The 16725-nt window shown below is 36.4% G+C and overlaps 1 protein-coding gene across 3 annotated transcripts in view; it reads right to left on the bottom strand.

The window, feature by feature from the left end:
• Positions 1 to 16725, bottom strand: part of SLC38A11 (solute carrier family 38, member 11) — a 56294-nt gene that overhangs the window by 5876 nt on the left and 33693 nt on the right. For all 3 annotated transcript variants that reach the window (XM_011947078.1, XM_011947081.1, XM_011947079.1), the window contains 4 exons: positions 10986 to 11056; positions 10191 to 10352; positions 6674 to 6786; positions 3679 to 3810 (listed from right to left, as the gene is read on the bottom strand). In XM_011947078.1, coding sequence (XP_011802468.1) covers positions 3679 to 3810; positions 6674 to 6786; positions 10191 to 10352; positions 10986 to 11056 — 478 coding nt within the window. The remainder of the gene's footprint in view (positions 1 to 3678; positions 3811 to 6673; positions 6787 to 10190; positions 10353 to 10985; positions 11057 to 16725) is intronic.

The following is a 16725-nucleotide window of genomic DNA, read 5'->3' as shown; positions in this document are numbered from 1 at the left end:
GCTTCATTTTCTCTCTTTGTACTGCTGCAAGTAGAAACCCATAGGGCCCAATTACTGCAGATGCCTCTTTTCTCCAATAGCAACATTAGTGCTAAGATGCTGGATTCTTGTTACCAAGAAGAGTGCTTATATTTACTTGATTTGCTTCTAAAATGAAACCTTTAAAACTTAGTGTGTGTTTGCTTTGGAAAAAATATTTCATTGTTGTCTACTGCCATGCAAACAAGAAAAAAAAGGAAAGCAAAGTTCTATTTTTTTAATTTAATAACTAATATTATCTCAATTCATTTTATTCTATATTATTTGGTGATACTAAATAGTAGCATTTCCTTACTTTGCAAGACCTGATTCATCTCATCTGTGAAGCTCATTAAAAAAGAATCTTACACAATTTAAAATCTTACACTTAGGAAATCTCAGAGTAGTGTAATGGTTTAAAATGTGAGCTTTAGGGTCCAAATGCCTGTGTTCAAATCTGAATTTTTTTACTTTTAACTAGTATGACCTCAGACTATTTAATCATGCAGTGCCTTAATTTCTTCATCTGTCAACTTAATATAGATAAAAGGAGATGATACTGCAAAGCACCTGGTACAGAGTAAGTACTCAATACATGGTAGCTCACATTATTATTATTATTCATTTTTTATTTTTTAAGATGGAGTATTGCTCTGTTACCCAGGCTGGAGTGCAGTGGCACAATCTTGGCTCACTGCAACCTCTGCCTCCTGGGTTCAAGCAATTCTCCTGTCTCAGCCTCCCAAGTGGCTGGGACTACCGGCATGTGCCACCACACCCAGCTAATTTTTAATTTTTTTATTTTTTTATTTTTATTTTTTAGTAGAGACAGGATTTCACCATGTTGATCAGGCAGGTCTTGAACTCCTGACCTCAGGTGATCCGCCTGCCTCAGCTTCTCAAAGTGCTAGGATTACAGGCATGATCCACTGCGCCCTGTCCACATTATTATTATGAAGTGGAGCACAGCATGCTTTATTTCTAAAGTGTTGCATGATCCAGCATGTATTAGTTACTAACAAACATGACGCTTGATTTGGCTCTATTAGACATTGTAAGTATCCACACAAAAAAGAGTTGAGTAAAGAAGTGAATATGTTCTTATGCACACCAAAAGACATACTGATGTGGAAAACACTTATTCTCAGGTGGTCTGAGAATGGAGATCCTAGAGTTTATCAATTCTTACAAAGTGCTTTAAAACTAGTGTAATTGTCTTGGGCTATCAGGTCATAACAGACAATTTGGCATTCTAATTTTTAATGTATGTCTATATAATCAGGTTTTAAAAACATCTAAATATCTAGCCTTTGGCCTATGCAAAATTGGGAAGAAGGTAAAAGTTACCTTTGACACTTGCTTACTTTCCTATGAGCTTTCCTTCCACTGTTGGTAGAATAGATAATTACCAGTCTCCTGAGGTTTTGGAAACTGCTTACTCCTCACTTTCCATTTACAAGAATGGACCCCCAGTAGGGTGCCTGACTGAATTCCTTCCTGCCTTACTCCTCACTTTCCATTTACAAGAATGGACCCCCAGTAGGGTCCCTGACTGAATTCCTTCCTGCCTTTGTATGGAATTTCAAATCAAAATGGCATCTGGATGACATAGTAACTTGGGCATTGACAATAACACCTTCACCTATACCTCAATTCTCAATGAAATGAGTGAATGATGACTTGGGATCCCATCTGTACGGGTTTGCCCTCCCTGTGGTGCATGACCAATAAATGCTAACCGGTGGGTGATTCTGATGAGAAATTCTGTAAGGATTGAGAAGATTAGCCACTTTGTAGTGGTAGAACAACTTCCATTCCTATCTTAGCAAATGGTATAATTATTCTAGTTCCACAAAATAAAACCAAGATGTCATTCTGCTCCCGTCTTCCCAATGGAAACTGTGTCACCAAATTGTGCCAATATTTTCTCAAAAATGTGTTTTGGGAATCCATTCACTTCCCTCTGTCTTCTTCTTCTTCTCCTTCTTTTTTTTTTATGAGACAGGGTCTCACTCTGTTGCCCAGGCTGAAGTGCAGTGGTGCCATTGCAGCTCACTGAAACCTCTACCTCCTGGGCTCAAGCAATCCTCTCACCTCAGCCTCTCAAGTAGCTGGGACTACAGGCACGTGCCACCAAACACAGCTAATTTTTTGAAGAGGCGGGGTTTCACTATGTTGCCCAGGCTGGTCTCCAGCTCCTGGGCTCAAGCAATCCATCCACCTTGGCCTCCAAAAATGCTGAGATTACAGTGTGAGCCACCGTTCCCAGCCTCCTCTGTCTTCATCACCTATATTGCAGTTGAACTTTTATGTTTATTTGTGAGAATGCATAGATCCTTTCTTATCACATTCATCCTTATATTCTATTGTGTGGCACATAGTAATTAATAAATACTTGATCAGTGAATAAAAGAATTAGAAGTTGCACTGGATCTGGCTGGGCGCGGTAGCTCAAGCTTGTAATCCCAGCACTTTGGGAGGCCGAGACGGCGGATCATGAGGTCAGGAGATCGAGACCATCCTGGCTAACACGGTGAAACCCCGTCTCTACTAAAAAATACAAAAAAACTAGCCGGGCGAGGTGGCGGGCGCCTGAAGTCCCAGCTACTGGGGAGGCTGAGGCAGGAGAATGGCGTGAACCCGGGAGGCGGAGCTTGCAGTGAGCTGAGATCCGGCCACAGCACTCCAGCCTGGGCAACAGAGCGAGACTCAGTCGCAAAAAAAAAAAAAAAAGAAGTTGCACTGGTTCTTAAAGTCTTTGTAAAATGTAGACAGAAATGAAAGAAAAATAATTGTTATGGGAAATAAAAATCAGATAAGACAAAGAATAATGGAAAGAATTGATATGGCTTATTCACAGGCCAAAAAATAAGACTGACTAGAGCTGAGCATAGATTTTTGGGAAGTAAATGGGAAATAGTTTTACGTAGAAGACAAGATTGTAGAAGCAACAGAATTTATACTTGCTCTGGTAGGAAAATGCCGATAAACTGAAAGCAGAACTTAAAGATATGATAGTTGAAACACAGCTGAGATTAATTCAACTGTGATATTATGAGGACTTCTATTTGGATGATGGCAGTGCAGACTATAAAAGAAAGGTCTGGAGAGAGAAAAATATTTAAATAAAAAGAAATTGTGTCATAGCAAGTGAATGGATATAACTTGAATCCTTTCATATTTTTCATAAATTTCACTAGATATATTATTTTTCAGCAAAGAAAAGTCCATATCACCTTAATTTATAGCTATTTTTAGTAACATTTATGTGTTGTAGTAAATGAGATATACAAAAGATAGACTCTAAACCCGGGTTTCTCAACCTCAGCACTATTGACATTTTGGATCAGATAATTCTTTGCTGTGAGAGGCCTGCACATTGTGGGATGTATACCCCTGGCCTCTGCCCACTCGAGGCCAATAGCACTGCCTATCCAGTTGTGACAACCTCATAGGTCTCTAAACAACCACTGCTTTAAAACTATATAGTTCCATAAAGTGCACAGAATCATAATTGAAAATATTTACCATTACAAACATATTTTCATTCCACTTCAAAAGTGATGCTTTTGTTAAGGAAAATAAATCTTATGTTAAATGTAATCATTGTCTTTTACAGAGAAGTTTAGAGTGAAGGGGTAAATCTTTGAATGTACTCACATTGAGTTCTAAAACTATCCCAAGGCAATCAATCAGCAATGACACAAGCGTGGCTACAGTGATGACCATCACTGTTACAACAATGTGGAAAACCGACGAAAGATTCCCACCAAAAAACACATTGGCAATTACCTGCCGAATAAACAGATTATTTTGAGAGGGACTTTTAAAGGCGTACAGGATTTGTAGAGGGAGTATTTCACAATGGTCTTTAGGAATGTATAAAATACTACCAACAAGGCTATTAATCAAATCTCAAGTCACTAGAAATGTTCTATCTTTTCCAAAGTACTTACATATAGACACACATATCAATAACAAGTATTCTTTGTTGAACTAATAGTCAGTGGATTATATTACAGACCTATAGTGTGGCATACCGATGTTTCAATACATGTATCTTTCAAGTATAAGAGAGACTTTGGAAACTTATCTTATTCTTCTTTCTTGAGTCCGACAGGTTACTACTAAAACAAACTAAACATGCTATTTAGATTATTTGCAGAGCCTCTAAGAAATAGCTGTCACATTTCCCTTATTAATACTGGATGTGTAATATCCTTTACTAACAGGAAATTAATTCTGTATAAACTAATTCTTATTTGTTACAATTTAAGTCTATTTTATCTTGCCTTTCCTCAGCAAAAATGGGAAAGAGTTCATCACCATTTTTCATGACTACTCAGATCAGGAAAGCAATAAAACATTACCGACTTAATGTGTCCCATACTGTGATATGGTTTGCACAGATAAAATGTCAGGGAAATGATTCCTATTCTCAGGAATTAATTCTTGGAGGCATACAACCAAACTTAAAAAAGCAAGTAGAGATCAATTTATAACAGGACAAAAAAGATCAAAGAGCATTTAGGGCTAGAAGGAGCTTTAGGTATCTAGAGCTGTCTCCTTAGAGTAATCTCCTTTACAGCATCCCTGAAATATGCTTGACCTACCTTGGCTTGAGGTAGGGCTTGAAACATGCACAGGATTTGGAGCAGAATTACAGGCCGAGACAAGAGCATGAAAAAGAGCAAAGAGGTAAGAACAGGAACAATACCTATGGAGGATAAAGAGAAGATAGTCTGAATAAGTAGTGACCCTGTGCAAAAGAACAGTGAGACAAGAGTTGGAAATGACAGAAGTTCAGATACTGAGGTATCATAAAGAAGCCATCTCTCTAAGCAGTGCTGCCTGGATATGCAACATCTCCCACGTGTCACATACCACCATGACTTTGTTAATAACTTAATGGTGATATTAATAACATAAGTTGTAATGCCTCTCCAAATATTATCTTATTTAAGATCCGTTCTTACAGATGCCTCTATGATATCCTTGTGAGAGTGAAAAAATCACTTAGTGAGGCAGCTAGTAAGAGATATTTATTAAGGGTAGACAGCCTTTTTAGTGCTTTTATGAATTGAAACAGTTAGATTATATTTTTGTCAGTCGTACATTTGTGTGTGTACACGTGTATGCATGCAGAATAAAGAGCAAGAGAAGGGAAAGTTATAGACACCATTTCTCTGCTGAGTATTTGCTACTGTGGCAGAGATCTTGATTCAGTTCTGTCTTCCTGCCACAGCAGCTGGAAAGCAAACTCAAGTTTCAAGTACTAAAGACAGAAGTTGTGCAGGTGAAGTGACTCAGCCCGTCTGTAGGGAGTTTACCAGCAACCATGTGAGAATGCACCATCTGTTCTTACTTGTTGATCTAGAGATCAGATTTGAACCTATGTATTGGGCAGAAGCTAAAATAATACCATTTCCTGAATGTAACAATAGCTAGTAAAGTTTCAAAAGGCTCTTAAATTTAAAAAAAAATTAGTTCAGTCTATTTCTCCTTTACAGTCAAGGTAGAGAACTGGCCTGTGAGTTGCACATGTGTGAGGGAGAGAAGTACTAGTTGTAAAGGACATACACAGTGCTGAACATTTCCCTCTTCTGTTTCCCTGTGCAGTCAGTTCCTTATCACTGGGACTGACTTAAAGTAAGCCCTGGCTTGCCTCAAGAAGCCTGCTGATTACTTAGTGTATTTAAAGCTCTGTAGATATTTCACTTCTCTCATTAGACCCTTTCACATGGTGCACTGTGTAAATAGCCTCTAGGAACAGATCCTAGATCTGAGCCCTTTTCAGTGTGGTCCCTGAAAGACCCACTGTGAAGCCAGATCACGTTTTACTGCTCACTGGTAGAGTGGATTTTCAGCTGACAGCATAAGGGATTCCTGACGGCCATTGTATCTAATTTACACCAAATAATGAATTCTCTTTCAGAAAATATTTCTCTACAAATTCAAGTGGAATATATAACACAATTTAGAGCTGACTTTGACAATATATGTATATGTAAATGATATCCTATATATTTATGTTATTATTTATATTATTATTTTATGTTATGTATAGTTGTAAATATATACATCTACATGTATAAATACATAAATAAAATATATCTGTAAAACTAAAAGTTTCAGTTGAACTTTGGTTCTCCAGGGAATATAAGATATTTTAGTTTTTAAAAAATAACAAAACCAGTTAGAATCTGTAGATTCTACAGTGCCTTTAATACATGTTGACTGATAAAACATCTAATCAAAAAGACAGTTTTGTAAAACATGTTTTAAACATTGGTACTTAATTTCTTTGTAAGAATGCCTTAAAAGCAACAACTTTAGTTTGGCTGTTGCTAAAGGTTGGCAGTCACTTTGGAATGCAGTTGTATAAATATTTGTGCTCATGGTAATATAAGCCAACTCCACCAAACCTAATTTTCAAACCCAACTTTTGAAAAATTGTCTTGTAAACATCTGAATATAAATTCATCTTTAAACTACATAAATGACTACATTTTATAGTCAAAAAAGAAAATTTTATGAATTACACCATTTGTCATGCCCTTGGGAATTTGCCAAACTGTATTATTTATAAATCTTCCTAAATTAAATGTGGCAGAGAGATCACCTGGGTAAAGCGTTGGGAAGGAACTGTGCTTACCTCTCTCGTCACAAAGCATTCCATAGGGTATGTCAAAATGACAGTGACACCGTAACAAAATCTTCCGAATGTTACCAGGTCATCATTTCTGCAGTAATTTTCAAATAAGTCTCCTAGATAATAATATAAAATAAGTTCATTTACTAGATACTAAATGTTTGAGATAACTATCTAATAAATGAAATATTAGATATTACAGTCATGCATCACCTAACGGCCCACATATATGATTACAATGCTGTATGTTTACTGTATTTTTCCATGTTTAGATACATAAATACTTTCCATTCTGTTACAGTTGCCTACATAATTCAGTACAGAAACATGCTGTACAAGTTTATAACCTAGGAGCAATAAGCTATACAATATAGCCTAGATGTGTAATAGGTGCTACCGTCTAGGTTTGCGTAAGTATACTGTATGATGTTTGCACGATGAGGAAATCACCTAACAATGCATTTCTCAGAATGTTTCCCTGTCATCAAGCAACACATGACTTGTAAGTGAATCTCCATAAACTTCATTCCATTTAATTAAGAGAATAGATGACAAGGTCTAAATATAAGTTTTCGAATTCAATAACTATGTAGTTTTTCACTGATTTAAACCAGTACCTGCTCCATGTGAAGATAAATCCATCACTGATAGTTTTTCTCTTATTATTTGTTTTTGGTAGATTTGCTGCAAATTTGTACTGACTTCTGAAAAATACTTTATCCATTGTCTTCTTACATCAGAATCAACTCCCTAAATTCTTGGGCACTGGCTTTGTAAACTGGTTTCTGGTCTTTGTTTCTGGTGAGTAAGTGACTTCATTATTTTTTAAAAATGTCTGTTAAAATAAACAAATTTCCTTTTGAAATGCTATTTTTAGATCAATAACAATCCTGAAAGGAAGAGTAGACCAGTACATCTGGGGAGCTGAATTTCCTGTGTATCATGCTATAGGGTTTCATTGCAACCTTGGGGCCACAGCAAGAAATTCCAAACATATGTTGCCTTTCATGGCATCTCATGAGCCCAAGTGTAAATGCAGTGATTCCAAACTGTGAAAATATGGCTATGTCCCAGAAAGAACATTAAATTTAATAAGTTCCAGACTAGATGATGGACTAAACAGACCTTGAAACAATTTTTATTTAGAGACTATATTTCTCAGCTGCCTATGAAGAAATACAGGGATCTAACTAGGGCACAGATGTCATGTCATCAAAAAACAATTACCTACAACTGTACAGTAGTCCATGGAAGAAATAAAAAAATAAATAAAAATAAAACAATGACTAATGCCAAAACAGAGTACTTAGGCTTGCTTATTTTCTGAATATAACACGCTTAGATGTTAAAATTGTGGTTCCCTTTTTAAAATTAAACTTAATTGAAAATTAGGTCAAAGTCACTCAATACTACACCATTTAAAAAGAAGAAAAACTATACCTCGGAACTGTTTTTTTTTTTTTTTTCATTACAAAGCTGAATATCCTAAATAGTTTGCCTCTTCCCAAGATTTACTTGAAGTGGCTCTCTCCCCTCCCCCCATCAACTAGAACAAATCTACATTACTTTAGAACATCCCTTTTGGGCAGGAGGGGATTAAAACACAAAGGTGGCAGAAACCTGCTTCAAGGTTGACTGAAAAGATTCCAGTACTCTAAGAAAAAAAGACTGAAGTTCCCAGTTCACTAACCTCCACTAAAAAAAATGAGCCCTACCATCTTTCCAATAGAAACGTCAGGGAGAATCTTGAGTTCCCACTGCCTCACAAGCTGAAATTTATCTACTGAAAGAGGTTAGAAAAGAAGAATGCAGTATACACAAATTAGACTAGATTTACCCAAGGAGAGGTGGCCTGGAGGAACAATGTCAGCTTATTGCAGCCTGAATCTAACTATATTTTAAACAATTACAGCTAGGGGGAAAATGACATCAAACATCTGTCAGCTTTGTTTTATAAAGATGTAATTATATCTGAGCAATTACCACTGATAAAAGCTCCAGGAAGATATAACTAACAAAAAAGGTTTATGTCTTACAGAAAAGGCATTTAAAAACAAAGGTCCTGTACGGACCAGAGCCCACAGGCCATTTGCATTGGCAAACTATGTAGCAATAGTGATACATGGCAATGCTTTGGAACACAATTCTTATCAGAACTTTCAAGGTCACTTTGTTACTGCACTCTAGTGGCACATGCATGTATTATATTTTTGACTGCATTTGAATTTTGTTAATCATCATTTTTTGAAGTCATCTTCCTTCATTTCCTGAGAAATATTTGCCTAAAATCATAGTGATCTATAACCTCTGTTCAGAATAAGGCAGCCATCCTCCCAAGAGCACCCAAGTTTTCAGAAAACTAAGCTAATGGGAGCTAGAGGCAAAGGGACAACTTTCAGAGGGTCATGGTTGACCAAAATAGGGGAGGCAGAAAGAGGATGGAAAGAAAACTGAATCTGAGAGTCAGAAGATTTGTTTTCTGGTTTGTCACCAGCCAGCATGAGCGAGTTACTTCATCTCTTTGTGTTTTAATCAGGGGGTAGAACTAGTTATTCCACTTCCCTTCAAAGGGTTATTTGAAGGTCAATGAGATAATAGACCTGCAAGAGCTGTGAAATATGTGAATCGCAGCCTATTGCTGGACTGTCCTGAATATTACACCACATTGATGATTGAATGTAAGGGTCAAGGGAAGTAGAAGAGAGGACTGCTCAGTTGTTGGGCCTGGGTGAATGCAAAAAAAGAGAGAAATATCTTTGGAGGGAGGAAGAAAAGGTCTGGTTTTAAGGGAAACACAATGTTTTGTGATTAAAACAAATACAGAACAACTGAGTAGAAATGTCCTACAGGCAGCAGGTTGGAGACAGAAAGAAAGGTCTAGGTTAGAGTCAAAACAATGAAAATATCTGGAAAATTGAGAGAAGAGCAAACAATAGGAAGGTCTGGGTTAGAGTTAAAACAACGAAAATATCTGGAAAATTGTTTGAGAGAAGAGCAAACAATATGCTTGAGACCTTTATCTGGGTGGTGTGGGATGGAGTGGAGTGGGAGATTAGAGAGGGTACAGAAAAAGAAAAGAGAGAAAAAAATTAACAGAGAAAAAGAATAACAATGATAATATAGTAATCCTCTTTCCTCTAAAGGAGGAAAATTTGAGTATTGAGTTCAGTATTGGTAAGTCATTCAGAGAGATTCAGGAGAATCCAAATCGAGGTTGTTTGAAGATTGGGAGGCCACTGATACCTTTGAAAATGAAGCTGCAGTGGAGGGAAGCCAAAAGTCATGTCCTGGGAAGTGACAGTGTGTGGAAGGAGAGAGTATGGGCTACAGAACTAAATTGAGCAGTTTAGAAAGGTAAAAATTTGGAAATAGACAACAGGGGGCAGGAGGATAGAGAGAATGGGTGGAAGAGAGTAATCTTGGAAATAGAACACTGGGCATACCTGTACAATAAGGAGTAGAACATTGGGTATACAGGTACCAACACACATCAACACTATAACTGAATCTCTCACTTTACCTTGGGTGAAGCCAGTAAATGTCAAGTATCCACATGTAGCAAAGAATATACAGATAAATACAGAAATCACGATGGACATATGGATAAGGCGGGACCACTTAGCTACTGTGGGTTCTTCTAAAGAACTGTAAACTAAGAAGGAGTTATGGTGGCAAATAAATGCTGCAATACAAAAAAAAAAAAAAAAGCATTATTAAAGCAAGCACCAGGGTTTTCTTTTTTAGTTCTGAAATTCAGAGACATGTACTACTTTAGATGCCAATGAACTGCAGTTTAAATATACAAATTTATTAATATGTCAGCAAATAATTTTTCTAATAGTTCTAGAAATGAGACCATTCACATCAGGCTTATATGGTCTTTTCATGTCACTCTGGATATAAACCAGGCCAGTCCAACCTTCTCTCCCATTTTCCTTTTCCTAATGACCCTTCCCATCTTAAGGAAAATCTGAATACCATCATTTTCATTCTGTGGCTTCCTTTGCCATTTGGGACATAATAAAGGGTTTGAAGAAGTCCATAACACTTGCTAGCCTTCCAAGTTAAGAAACAAGATGACTGTAATGAGTTTTCTGCATGAGAAATAGATTTCTTCAAATTGAAGCAAATTTTAGTGATGAGTGAGAAAAGTTTGAGCCTAATTTTATGTTGGCACAAACTAGATCATATGCTGCTAATAGGAAGTCTAAAACTTAGGACATCTGCTATCCAGACATAAATATGAAACATAGCACTTTTTTCATGGAACAGAGAACTCCACATTGAGAAAGGGCCTTTGAAACCAAATACTCACCAAAAGACATAACCCCGACTGCTTGAATGGCATTGGGCTTTGCAAATACCCAAGCATCTTCTGTTTTTGGTCTAGAAGGAAAATCAGTTAACTTGATAAATTATTAAATAAATTCAAGCATCGGTATATCAGAAAACAAGAAATAGTATCACAAATATAAACTGAGTGTCTTTAAGCCAGAAATTAATAAGGGGCTCCCATTAATCTTCTGTAACCATGAATAAATTTCCCAGGAGCATGATAGTTATCTCTTAACCCCAGTCCTCTAAAATGTATGTCAAATACTTGGACAGATTCTATTTTTACATATGTAAAATATCCAGACTCTGTAATTTTGTGAATTTGTTTATTTGCTCATCAATTTAACAGAAAGCACTGATTATACACCCACCAGTTAAGCTACTTTTTGAGGGAGATACAAAAATTAATAATGCCCAGTTACTGCTGTTCATTCCACTCTTATTTTTTTCAGGCTTAACCTACCCAAGAAAAATTTAGTTGGCACTAAAATTTATTGAGGGAGGTAAACATAAACTAATACTAACTGAGGATGTACTATCTTCTAGCAACTCTACTGTGTTATCTCATTTAATTTTCACAATAACACTTAAGAATTATTATCACCATTTAACACATGAAGAAAATCAAGCTCTGGATGGTGATATAATTTGCCAAGCTTCCACAAATAATGAGTGAAGAAGCTGAGATTTATCTTCTTGGTTTATTCACTGCCATATTTTTTCCGGGCTGTACCATCTGACAGTGGCCTCAAATTCCCACCTGTAGATGTATTTCTCAAGGGTATTTTGGAAATATATGCACTTTAAACAGCTTGAAACAGGCTACATCCTAGTGGAATTAAAATATTTGATATTGGCAGTGATCGGTGTACGTGGCTAACACACCCTGAGTAATGATGAACAGCATTGTTCTTCTGGCCTCTTTCCACTTATTAGCTGTGTGATTTTAGGCAAGTTACATGACTTCTCTGTGCTTCAATTTCAACATCTATAAATTGAGGATAATTGTAGTATCTAACTCATTAAGTCACTGTGTAGATTAAATGAGATAAAATATGTAAAACTTCTGGAAGAGAGTTTATCACATAGCACGTGTTCAATAAACAGTCATTAGTATTAACATTATTATCCAGCATTATTAATAAAGGTAGCAAAAAGTCTAAAAGTATGGTCAACTTCCTTGGGAAGGGAAGGCTTGAGTGAGACTCAGAACAATGCATGAAGAATGGAACAGGGAGATTCCTAGGAAGCATGAAAAGGCACTGGGTGTTTTCAATAAAAAACAGGAATTCATTCTAAAGATGAAGACCCATCTATTTCATAAGTTTATTCATTCTCTACGTAAAGAAGGTACACACAAAAAAATCTTGTTTGTTGTCCACACTTTGTGGGATTTATGCATTATGTTATCTTTTTTCCCATATATGAAACCAGCAGTTACAGACACAAAGAAACTTTACAGAAAGGCTGGCCTGTAAGGGTAGGCCACGGATTGTTATAAGACTTGCTCCAATTCCCAGTTTTGGGAGTGGGAGCTACTGCCACCTGCTGCCTCCTCTACTCTAAATGCAGTTGACATTAAAAGCAGCATAACCTGTTAAATTCCAACGTTAATGTGAAAAAAATACATATTTTGTACATGATCCTTAGAAAATGATTTAGATCAGGCAGCCCTAACAGTTGTAGAAACTTGAGGATTCTCTAACTTTACAATATGTTTTAAATGGTATGCTTTCCCTCTTATGGTTTTTGCACTTGGAAAATATTCCCTCTTACTCCCCAACCCCAGTACAGATTGTGGTGGTGTCCTACTTTTTAAATCTTATATTAGTAATAAAATGTAGAAGTTTAGTTTTCATTTTTTCTCTTCCATTTAAATTTTTTCCCTAGGTCCATATGGTTCCTTGGGTATATTCCCGGAGTGTGAAACAATACCTAGAGATAATTTTGGATTTTCTCTGTTCATCATAATGATGATGGTTTTATAAGATGGAAAGTGCCAAAAAAGATGTTACAGATAGGAAAATGCATATGTCTAAATCTAGGGAAAGAGAAGGAAACAGATATTGAGTATGGCTTTCCAATCATTTATAAAATAGCCTACGATTGAGTTCCAGATACAACCAGTTATACAGGAAAAAAAAAAAAGAGAGAGAGAGAGAGAGAAGAAAGTTCTTGGGTATATTTTATGAGATTGCTGAAACTTTGAAACTCAACCTGGATGAAAACATAAAGTTATAGACCTTTTGACTTTAAAATGTAAATGTTGAAATATGAAATAAAATGTTTTCAAATGCCATCAAGCAATTTATAATATAAGGAATTATGACTATGAATTTTTTTCAATAAATGCAAGGGGAGTTTAATAACAAAATATTATTATAATCAATATTTATTAATAGCTGTTATATTAATAGATATTAGTGTAATTTACCACATTAACAGATTAATGAAGGAAAGAAGCTTATGACCATTTCAAAATATATAGAAAAGCATACAACTCAGTATTTATTTTGAAAAACATGCTGAGCAAACTAATAATAAAATAGAACTTCCTTTACTGGATAAGGAATGTCCACCAAATCCTACAGCAAATGACATACTTAAAAGTGAAAAGTTAGAAATATTCTACTTAAGGGATGAAATCAGATAGGATATTCAAAATCACTGCATTCAGAATATATTATTGATGTTCCTAGCTAATTCAATAAAATAAGTGATGTGTAATCATCGAAAAGATTGTGTAAATTATTTGTACACAATATAATTATGCATATGGAAAATAAGCATATTCAGCAAGGTTACTGGATACAAGTTCAATACACACAAAACATCAAGTGGGTTGATGTACACTAACAACAACCAAATAAAATGTTTTTTTAAGTGTCATTGACAACAAAAACACTAAATACTTTAAAATACTTTAAATACTTTAAAATACTTTAAAATACTTTAACATCATGCACACTTTAAAAGATGTGCATGATGTTAATGTCACGTTAAACTTTTATTTAAGACACAAATAAATGGAGAAATATACCATATCCATACATACAAATGGGAAGACTCAATATCATATAAACATCAATTTACCCCAAATTAATTTTTAAATTCAAATATAATAAAAAAATGAAATCAAAGAATAAAATACAATATTGAGACTGGGCATGATGGCTCACGCCTAAAATCCCTGCACTTTGGGAGGCCGAGGCAGAAGGATTGCTTTGAGTTCAAGACTGGCCTGGGCAACACAGGGAGATCCAGGCTCTACAAAAAATAAAAACATTAGCCAGGCATGATGGTGTGTGCCTATACACCCAACTACTTGAGAAGCTGTGATGGGAGAATCACTTGAGCTTGGAAGGTTGAGGCTGCAGTGAGCCATGATCACCCCACTGCAGTCTAGCTTGGTCAATAGAGTAAGACCCTGCCTCAAAATAAATAAAATAAAATAAATAAAATATTGAAGGAGGAAAAGAAATTTAAAACTCAAAAAAACCTATAATATTAAAAATTATAATAAAGTTAAAGGTAATAAAATCAATGGAAGGTAAATATAAAACATCCATATGATAAAATTATTTATATACACATTTTAAAATATACAGGTAAGCTAAAAGCTGGAAGATGACATTGGTCATGCATATACAGTTGTCCCTTGGTACATGGGAAGGATTGTTTCCAGGACGCTCCGATGGATATAAAAAGCCATGGATGCTCAAGTCCCTGATATAAAATGGTTTAATACTTGCATATAACCTAAGCACATCCTTCCATATAATTTAAGTTATCTCTAGATTGCTTACAATATCCAATACAGTGTAAATTCTATGTAAATAGTTGTCATACTTTATTTTAAAATTTGTATCATTGTTATTGTCATATTGTTATTTTTATTTTTTTTCCAATATTTTGTCCACAGTTGGTTGTGTCTGCACATGCAGAAGCTGTGAATACAGAGGGCTGTGATCAAGAAATAGTATACAGTGTATACACAGTACTCCCTTCTTATCTATAGGGTATACGTTCCAAGATACATACAACCTTGCAAGGTATCCTATTTACAGCCTAGCATATGCCCCCTGCCCAAATGAAATAACTTTCTGAGGCCAGGTGTGGTGGCTCACATCCGTAATCCCAGCACTTTGGGAGACCGAGGGAGGTGGGTCACAAGGTCAGGAGTTTGAAATCCGCCTGACCAACATGGTGAGATCCTGTCTCTACTAAAAATAGAAAAATTAGCTGGGCGTGGTGGTGTGTACCTGTAATCCCAGCTACTCAGGAGACTGAGGCAGGAAAATAGCTTGAACCTGGGAGGTGGAGGTTGTAATGAGCAGAGACTGTGCCCCACTGCACTCCACTCCAGCCTGGGTGACAGAGTTAGACTCCGTCTGAAAAGAAAGAAAAGAAGGAAGGAAGGAAGGAAGGGAGGGAGGGAGGGAGGGAGAGAAGGATGGAACTTCCCTAAGGCAGAAAATATATTTTAAATAAAATGTTTGAATTTTAATTAAACCCCCATGCAAATTAATAATCAAAAGTTAAACTTGGACACCCAATTAAACATGTGTAGATGGGCCACATAAGTTTATCTTTTCTCTTTTCTGAGACCCCACTAAAATGCTACCAAAGAAATTTAAAAGAGGAATAAATTAATGAGGGAAAGGATAGTGGAAGAAGAGACATCCAAGGAGAAGACACTCTGTGGAAAGGAAACTGGATACTTCTGTAGTGAAGATGTTGCAGCCGTGTAGAGGGAGCTCATAATGAGAAAGACGTGATTCACTTTACAAAACCCCTGTATGTGCAGGACTCAGAGATACCAGAAAGCAACCGAGAATGCTCCAACAAAAGGAGAAAGGAAAGAAAATGGAAGAGCTGGGATCATGGATAGAGGGTACACAACACAAAACGTAGGTTAAAGGAAGTCCTAGGAGGATCGTGGGGGAGCAAAGTGAGAAAGCAATCTGCCTAGAATGGAGGGCAGAACAGAAGGCTCTGGGATGGAGATTTTCAGGAAAAATAATAAAATTAATAGATTATATGTTTCGGCATCTGGAAAAGAAGTAACAAAAATGACCAAATGTAAAAGCTAAACTGAATATCCAGATAAACACAAAACTGAAATCAAGTGGTAATTGTAGAGAAAACAAAGGGAAAAGTGTACAAGAAGAGAAACATAAACTTTATTTTAAAAGTTGTGGTATTCTCCATGTATGTAAGAAGAGGAAAAATAGCTTGAGAGAGCTAAATCTTCATCTACTGTAAGAGAAGATAATAGTGAGACACCAAAAAAGGCACTTAGAATCACATTACTTAGAAATAGAGATGTGAATGCCAAGAGATAAGGCTTAAAGGGTTGAAATAAAACAGGTTTTGGCCGGGCACGGTGGCTCAAGCCTGTAATCCCAGCACTTTGGGAGGCCGAGATGGGTGGATCACGAGGTCATGAGATCGAGACCATCCTGGCTAACACAGTGAAACCCCGTCTCTACTAAAAAAAATACAAAAAACTAGCCGGGCGAAGTGGTAGGCGCCTGTAGTCCCAGATACTCGGGACGCTGAGGCAGGAGAATGGCTTAAACCCGGGAGACGGAGCTTGCAGTGAGCTGAGATCCGGCCACTGCACTCCAGACTGGGCGACAGAGTGAGACTCTGTCTCAAAAAAAGAAAAAAAAACAGGTTTTGGTAGGAGGCTACTCTATTTCATTAAAAGTCATTTG

This window comes from Colobus angolensis, unplaced genomic scaffold, assembly GCF_000951035.1.
Source record: "Colobus angolensis palliatus isolate OR3802 unplaced genomic scaffold, Cang.pa_1.0 Scaffold259, whole genome shotgun sequence".
In the NCBI taxonomy this organism is placed as follows: domain Eukaryota; kingdom Metazoa; phylum Chordata; class Mammalia; order Primates; family Cercopithecidae; genus Colobus; species Colobus angolensis.
Note: the sequence above shows the minus strand (reverse complement) of the source record. Positions and strands in the feature narration are given on the sequence as shown.